Below are 8,236 nucleotides of genomic sequence, written 5' to 3' on the forward strand. Positions count from 1 at the left end.
CTCTGTTACTTTGTACTGCTTTAAGATTTTTAAAATTGGGTTTGTCTTAGCTAACCTATGGATTCCATGCTCACAAGTCAATAATGCAGCAGTGAGAAGCTAGAACTGTCTTAGAAGGGAATTATGCTCAAAAACAGTAAGCGAATTTCCTTCCATTTGTACTTATTGATATCTTGTTTTGATGGTACAATGCCACAGAAATTCCTGGTGAGTTACATGATGATTCAAAATTTGTACCTTTGAATGCTGAAGATCTTCAATACGGTCCCCCAGTAAGTGCTTACTTCAATGTGAGGTTTCCAATGCGCATAAAGCTTCAAATAATTGCGTTCTTGTTGTGGGCTCTGTTGTTGCTGGGATTCGCAGCCGAGGAAACAGGGCTGGTAATGTCTAAATTTGTGCTGCTACACTTGATAGTATACAATATTACTCCAGGTCTTCCGATAACTTAAGTTACACGAAACACTGTCGTTAATTTTTGACAGATCCAACAGTTTCTGAAAGCGATAGGTGGAGAATTCCTGAAGGTTAATAACAAATTTCACTCTACCTGGAATTATCACCATCAAACTCTTTCCAGGTACCTACCTAGTATATCCAGAATGGGTTTTGCTAGTGATCTAAAATTTTCTGTTATAATAGGTTTTCATTGTACTGAGGATATGATTACTCGATCATTATGGGAAGCAATCAACACAGAGCAACCCAATTTGGAAGAAGTACAGGTTAACGGTTTCACCTTTTACACTTATGAATCAAGATAGTACTTCAGTAATGTTTAACATATCCTATTAAAACAAAGCATTTCAAAACAGCAGTTCAACATCAGGATTCAGTAATCTTCATGTAGTTACGATCCCAATTCTATCGCAGATAGCAAAATCAGTTCCACGTGTTTGTTTCTTATCTGGTCTAACTGGGGAGGAAATGATGATGCTTATAGAAGAATTTCCAGAAATTGGTATGCAAACTTCCCTAATCATTAGCAAATATATATCTAGTCTACATATCAGCATTCATAAAGATAAGCTATCTGAAACTGAAATTCATTCTGCCATAACATGGTGAACAGAAAGATATAACTTAAGTATAATTGATAACTGCTGGTATGCTTCCATTACAAAACTGTACAAGATTACCCGAAGAAAACTGTTGAACGCAGGACTGGAACCTGTGGTATTTGCTGCTCTTGTTCCTAACAGTGCAGATAAGCTGTTACAAGAGGTGGTTGAAGAGGTTATCGGGGACCATGAAATGATGGTAAGCTACTAAGCTCTTACTTCAATCTCCATAATGCTATTGCTGCCTGTCAAAGTGTTAATGACCTCTGTAACAAACTTCTTTGTTTCCTTCAATGCAGATTGCACAACAATCAGACTCAACATAGGCAGATTCAGTTAGAAAGGGTAAAGACATCCAATGCATACCTTTGTTCAGTACCTGAATTTTGACAGTCGAAGTTGGCAATGGAGATGCAAGATTTTGTTCTGACTTCTGAAACAAGGTTGCCAACTATAGCTAAAGAAAAGTTAGAATGGCAAACACTCCCAATAATAAAATTACATGCTGACAATTTGCTGCAGACATTTAAGACATGTATTCCAACTATTCCCCTCCTACTGCAGTCGCCAGGATTACATTTGTCAGCTAGATAAATATCCAAACATCATATTTGGAGATCTGTTCATAAACGTACAGTGATGCATTAAGCTGAAAGGTCAAATATTACTTTATGGTTCCTCTCACCAATAATCTTTACAGGAGCAAATCCCATTTGTAAAATGATGAAATCTGATTGTATCCCTCACGATAATTTCTCTACAATAAACGTCGGAGAAAATCTTAAATGCAGCGTGACAATCCCCACATATTCTAAGATTCTTCACTATCCGAATAGTGGCTTCAGGACCCAAATTGATCAACCCAAATGCCAAAGCCAGTTTTTCACTGTGATAAGAAATGACAGTTTCTTTTTCTTCATCATCTATATCGAACAAAACACGGGCTGTATCTGGGACATACCCAGCCGATTTTAATCTCTTGGTTACCTTCTCCAGTGTCAGCTCAATCTCTTTCCTTTGTGGGTGTGATTTATCACTTGCCACAAATTGGTGTAGTGTACCATTCAGTTCAATATAACTCCAACCAGGTGGCTTCTGGATTCCTCTCTCATCCATAACCTTCCTCACTGTTCTTGCATCTTCCCATCGATTCGCATTGCTAAACATGTTAAATAAGAGAACATAACGGGCTCCATGATCAGGATCTAATTCGAGAAGTCTTTTGCCTGCAATCTCACCCATTTCAACATTCCCATGAATTCTACAAGCACCCATAAAAGACCTCCATATTATAGGATCGTTATCAGTCGGCATTTTCTGGACAAATTCATAAGCCTCCTTCAAACGCCCACTTCTTCCAAACAGATCAACCATGCAGCAATAATGTTCATTTTCTGGTGTGATACCATGGACCATAAGCATTGAGTCAAACAACTTCGTTCCCTCTTCAATTAGACCTGTGTGACTACAAGCACTTAAAATTGCTATAAACGTAATCTCATCAGGTCTCAAACCATCCGACTCCATCTCCAGGAAAATGTCTATTGCTGTATTTCCAAGGCCATGCTGAGCAAGACCTGAGATGATGGCATTGAAGAGAAAAACAGTTCTTGATTTCCGTGGAACTTCCTGGAAAATATTGACTGCAGTTTCTATGCTTCCACACTTCCCATACATATCTATGATAGCTGTTATGACTATGGGGTTAAAATTAAAGAACTCTGATTCTATGCACTGTTGATGAAGCTTTTTCCCAAAATCCAAAGCACCCAACCTCGCACAGGCCGAGATTACAGTAGCTAAGGTCACTTTATCTGGTTTTATGCCAAACTTTTCCATTTCTTTGAAAAGTTCTAATGCCTCCTTGTACTTCCCCATCTGACAGTAACCGCTAATCATGGCTGTCCAACAAACTAAGTCTCTTTCTTCCATCTGATTAAAGAGTTCCTGTGCCATATCAAGTTCTCCAGACCTCACATAACCTGATATCATAGCACTCCAAGCTTCAATGCTTTTACGCATTCCCATTTTACTGAAAACCAAATGTGCCATTTCCATCAATCCACACTTAGCATACATATCAACAAGAGCAGTCTTCAATAGAACACTAGTCTCATTGAAATTCAAGTTCTTGTACGCCAGCGAATGAATCTGCTTGCTAATCTTCTGATCACCCACCGACGAGCAAGCAGAAAGTAACGCAACTATCGTGTACTCATCAGGATGAATACCAGAGCCCCTCATTTCATTAAAAAGACGCAAAGCTTCATTAGGTCGACCACCTCTTGCATACCCATTGATCATTGTGTTGAATGAAACAAGATCTCTGTTACAACTTTCATCAAGTAGCTGGCGGGCATAGTCTAGTTTATCCACAGTCGAGTAGAATGCAATCAGAGAATTCTTAATAAAAAGATTTGATTCAAACCCAGTCTTTATTATGTATGAATGTATCCCTTGCCCTGATTTAATACTCGATGCCTTCGCACAAGAGTTGATCAAAAACGGGAAAGTGAAGTTATTAGGAGAAACAAAACCTTGGGCGATCATAGATTTGAAAAAATAGACAGACTCTTGAGGGGATTCACTACGAGAGTGACCTCGAATCATGGTATTCCAAATGAAAACATTTGGTTTATCAATTTGCTTAAAAAGACAACGAGAATAATCGAGGCCAATGGGCGTACCCGAGAGCGAAAAGAAGGAAATGAGTCTACTAAGAGGGTAAATGTCTTTATGAGAGCCATTGACAATAATCTGAGCATGGGTTTGGAGTGCTTGTTTGATAGCAGTGCATGAATCGAGAAGAGAAACTGGTGAAGGGTTACCCATTTACCTGTACTCTACATCAGTTTTCAATTAGAAGCCTTCTACCTTGAATCCATGTTAGTGTTTTCTCCTTCATAAAAGAGCTAGGCAAAGAACACATGAAAAAAAGCAGCAGCAGGAAACAGAGCTGAATTTCGTTTGTCCGTTGGTTCAAATTTGAATGTTATGGTTTAACTTGGAGTATTTGCCTTTTACTCCAATAAGTAACCTCCAAAAATAATCAAAGTTGAGTAAGCTACGGCCTCCATTAAATCCTAGTCCGTGAGCATTGAACCAGCAGAAATTTATGTGAGCTTGCTCCCGTTTGTCGAAACGGCTACCAGAAGGATGTCAGGTTTCTAGAGTACCCTAAAAACCAAAGGGCCAAGAGCCACATCATCAAGCTACAACTAAAGATTTGAGAGTTAACCAGTATAAGGAAACGACTCTGATCCATCACGCCAATTGTCTTCCATAACAACCTCAGGATGATGGAACGTTTTTTTCTTTTTTGCTTCTTTGCCCTAGTAAATCTGGGATCTTACAATGTAGGTAAATATACAGCCTGAAATCTTTTAAAAATTTACAGCCAAATATATTCCAAGAACTGGCCACAAACATCACCTTGTTTCAGTCATTACCAAGTGCAACTGTGCAACGATAGTAAAACTACAAGCCTTTATAGGTCGATGTGCACAAATATTATAAGCAAGAAACCAGTCTACTGTACAAGAATTGGGCTCAAAAAGGCGACATGTGTAAACCAGGACCTGCTTTGAATATTATAATCAACCCCAAGTTTTTACACAAATAACGCAAGTCTGAAACCGAATATCTACAGTCTGTTTCTAACTACCTTTAAACCATGTATCCAGTCTATACCATTGACAACAGACGAGAACATAACAGAGAAAACCAAGCACGAATGACGGAAAAAAGAACCCATTACATGACTTCAGCACTGCCTTCTGTTTGGTCATCAGCTTCAGCAAGTTTGCCTCCAGTCCATCTATTTAGCATCTCTAAGGCAGCCTTAGGTTGATCCATTGGAACCATGTGGCCAGCATTATGGACCTGTTCAGTTATTCAAAGCAGCTAAGCGTTAGTTCGACGCTTTACTTCGATTCAATAGGCAAAAGGTCAAGTTTCAGATATAAAATTAACAAATCTACGAGCTTCTGACAGATGATAAAGAAGGACCTTGAGGAAACTGAGAGGACCATAGCTTTTCAAGACTCCTGCTTCCGCTCCATCTACTACAAATGGAACTTTTGGGGATGCCACGTACTCTTGATGGCCAGACCACTCCATGGCTTCAACCCACCTTGAATTCCCTGACAAGAACACAAATTCCCAGACGATCAAGTACAATTTGCTAAACTTAAACAACAATCCTGAGGACCAAGGTTGCTCACAGGTAATGAAAATTGAGTCATACAGTGAACTAAATAGTTACCTAGCCAATTGCATATGAGATCGTACTCTCCAGCATAAACAAGGAGTTGGATTCCATCTTCAAGTAGAGTAGGGATGCCAACCTCCAGATTCCTCATCCAGTCCATCAGCATGCCCTGGTACACAGTAGGGCTGCATGAAACAAATTCAATGTCCCCAACCCCAAGAGCATCCCTGACCTTTCTCTGGTTTAGAAACTTGTCCATATTTGAGAAGTCATAGCACAACTGCCCTTTGCACTGAATTCTGATATCATAATGCTGCGGCAGAGTAAAAAAGAAAAAGAAAAATAAAAAACTATAAGAACTTAATAGAACATGCTCGTGGTTCTTTTAACGCTTAATACACTTCATGATTGGATAAAGATTGAGACTTGAAATTGATTCATATCTTACATTTATATTCCCAGCAATCAATTTGATTCTACTAAATATAGTATTGCAAACAAGATATGAGGCCAGGCAAGCGAGGGTACCGTCAGTACCTAAAAAGAAAATACAATACGATACCACGTCAGAGACTCAACAGCAGCTAACAGCCAACTAAATCAATTAAGAGACCATAAATTATATACAGAAAATTGCCATAGAGTTACTTTTTCTTTCCCCTTTTTTGTCCGTTTATAATTTACAACTAACTTACTGGACAATGAAAAGAAAATTCAAGATTAAGAGGTTACCACAAAGCTTGATTGCCAATTCACATGTTGGAAGGATCTTGTTAATGCTCTTCTGCTGAGATTCGTCAATTAGTCCCATATCTAATGCATAATCTGTATATGCCTTGTATTGGATGGCAGGATCAGTAAGTCCATTACCAATAGCAAATCCCTGTTCAACACATCGCAAACGATGAAATCCGATCCAAGCAAAGTGACGGACCAAATTGAAACACCGAATTAGGTAGAAGAGAAGAAAATCACCTTTAAGTTTATATGGATCCCTTCTTTAGCCTTGTTACCTTGGTGGACTCGAGCAGCAAAAGCAGGTATGTAGTGCCCAGCATATGATTCTCCAGTGATGAAAAAATCATTGTTCACGAACTGCGGGTGCTTCTGGAAAAAAGCCTGGATTCATAGAAAATTACCTCAGTTTCAAGTTTTAAATAGCAAACTTCTAGGAAAAGAGGCTAAAACCTTAAATGAACTTTGAGGGCAAGAAGAAAAAAGAATCAGTATCACCAATGCATGTAGACATAACATGCAATGGAGGTGTTAATGCTACTGCAGCTAATCTAGCCATTTTCTAAAACAGATAGAATATTGCTTTTAGGCATTAAAAGGTGCTTAAAGCAAGTGAAAAGATATCCAAACAAGATCTGCAATGGCCAAGTGTCTTCTTAAGGGTTTTTTTGTTTTTTTTGAAGCAATCTTCTTAAGTGTTGTGTGGTTAAAGCAAGAAGGTTATCAAATATAAGTGATACACCAAACAGAATCTAAAGCATATTAGTAGACTAAATAACAATGGGGTACAAGACTCGGTATAAAGCATGAGTGGCTTGAGAAAATCCAAATATACTTTGAATTAGATGTGAATCTGGAAACTAAATACTTATAGCAGCAACAGACTAAAAAGGGACAACATACCTGCAAGAAGTCATAGAGATCGTCACTAACACCCGTTTCATCGTGACGAAGATCACGCTTATCAGAAGTATAGCTAAAACCAGTCCCGGTGGGTTGATCGACATAAATAAGATTTGATGCCTGCAGGTTATCATTATAAAATTCAATTCTCACATAAAGCAACTCAAAACTGCGAGCCATTTCTGAGATGCTCAAGAAGAACAGATACAAGCAGCTTAAGCAAGATGCGCTCTTATCTTTCGAGCCATAATGACTAGAAAAGCAAACAGGAAAAAATCTTACCTTGTCCCAACCATATTCATTCATCACAAGGGACATGTTATCTGCAATCTTAAAGGGTCCATTTTCATAAAATAGAGCCAATTCACTGCTACATCCTGGTCCTCCAGTCAACCATATCACAACAGGATCATCCGACTTGTTACCCCGAGATTCAAAGAAAAAGTAGAACATCCTACAATTTTCAGATGAGACAAATTCTTTTTAAAAAAATGGCAAACAAAAAAGAAATAGTAACTATTCCCTTACCAAAAAAAAAAAAAATACAAAACAAAACAAAAACATGATAAAATTACTCCAAAAATTGGTAGATTACAATAGCTTCATCATAAAAAAATTATAATATATTGTTCAAAACTTCAGCTACCATTGAACCATTTTATTTATTTTTTTGGACACATTTCCATCCAACAAATATAATAGAAACCAATATCCACGTAAAAACCCACAACCCAAAGTCTCATTCCACAGTGGTAGTACCCATATACCCATCTCAGTTTCTTAATCTCTACTTACCCATTTTGAGTTTTTTAACAACATTCCTAATCTAAACTCCATCCGTACCCCCTTAGAACCCCATTAACTAACCATTTAATAATATAAAAAAAACTAATCCATACAAATTCATCAGAATCTAGGGTTATAAACCATACCTTGCAGCATGAGAATGTTCAAGTTTATAGTAACCAGCATGATGACCAAGATCTCCAACAGAAACACCATTAGTGTCAATCAAATTTGGAAAAGTAAAACGTTTCTCAACAATCTTAGATACATCAGCAGTTAGAGATTGTTCGTCAACAGGTTCAGCATCTTTAGGTATAAGATTAAGTTGACGGATTAGTCTTTCTGCTTGTGATGTTGTTCTTTCAATTGATTGTAACCCTAAAATATCAGAATCAGAAACTGATTTTGCAGAACAATAAGTCAATGCTGAGATAAGAAGAAGAAGAAACAAGGAGAGACTAAGCAGTGATGAGATTCTTTTCTCCATTTTTTTAGGTGAGAGATGAAGAGGAAAGTCTGGTGTTGGGGGCAGACAGAATAT

The 8,236-nt window shown here is 37.9% G+C and overlaps 3 protein-coding genes across 3 annotated transcripts; 1 reads left to right on the forward strand and 2 right to left on the reverse strand.

The window, feature by feature from the left end:
• Window positions 1-251: 251 nt before the first annotated feature.
• On the forward strand, window positions 252-1,744 carry LOC113314228. The gene is made up of 6 exons (XM_026563005.1): window positions 252-383; window positions 486-527; window positions 643-725; window positions 874-961; window positions 1,073-1,260; window positions 1,356-1,744. The coding sequence occupies exons 3-6, from the start codon at window positions 663-665 to the stop codon at window positions 1,449-1,451; spliced, it is 435 nt and encodes a 144-aa protein (XP_026418790.1). The 5' UTR covers window positions 252-383; window positions 486-527; window positions 643-662; the 3' UTR covers window positions 1,452-1,744.
• On the reverse strand, window positions 1,696-4,095 carry LOC113314226 (pentatricopeptide repeat-containing protein At2g29760, chloroplastic-like). Its single transcript, XM_026563003.1, has one exon. It carries the CDS (start codon window positions 3,891-3,893, stop codon window positions 1,743-1,745), a length of 2,151 nt encoding a protein of 716 aa, XP_026418788.1. The 5' UTR covers window positions 3,894-4,095; the 3' UTR covers window positions 1,696-1,742.
• A 456-nt stretch (window positions 4,096-4,551) lies between these two features.
• LOC113314227 (serine carboxypeptidase-like) lies at window positions 4,552-8,236 on the reverse strand. Its single transcript, XM_026563004.1, has 9 exons — window positions 7,842-8,236; window positions 7,192-7,363; window positions 6,910-7,029; window positions 6,247-6,390; window positions 6,004-6,154; window positions 5,720-5,808; window positions 5,326-5,584; window positions 5,070-5,203; window positions 4,552-4,943 (listed from the first exon to the last, which is right to left on the reverse strand). The coding sequence occupies exons 1-9, from the start codon at window positions 8,180-8,182 to the stop codon at window positions 4,815-4,817; spliced, it is 1,539 nt and encodes a 512-aa protein (XP_026418789.1). The 5' UTR covers window positions 8,183-8,236; the 3' UTR covers window positions 4,552-4,814.

The sequence above is a fragment of the Papaver somniferum genome, chromosome 9, assembly GCF_003573695.1.
Source record: "Papaver somniferum cultivar HN1 chromosome 9, ASM357369v1, whole genome shotgun sequence".
NCBI lineage: Eukaryota > Viridiplantae > Streptophyta > Magnoliopsida > Ranunculales > Papaveraceae > Papaver > Papaver somniferum.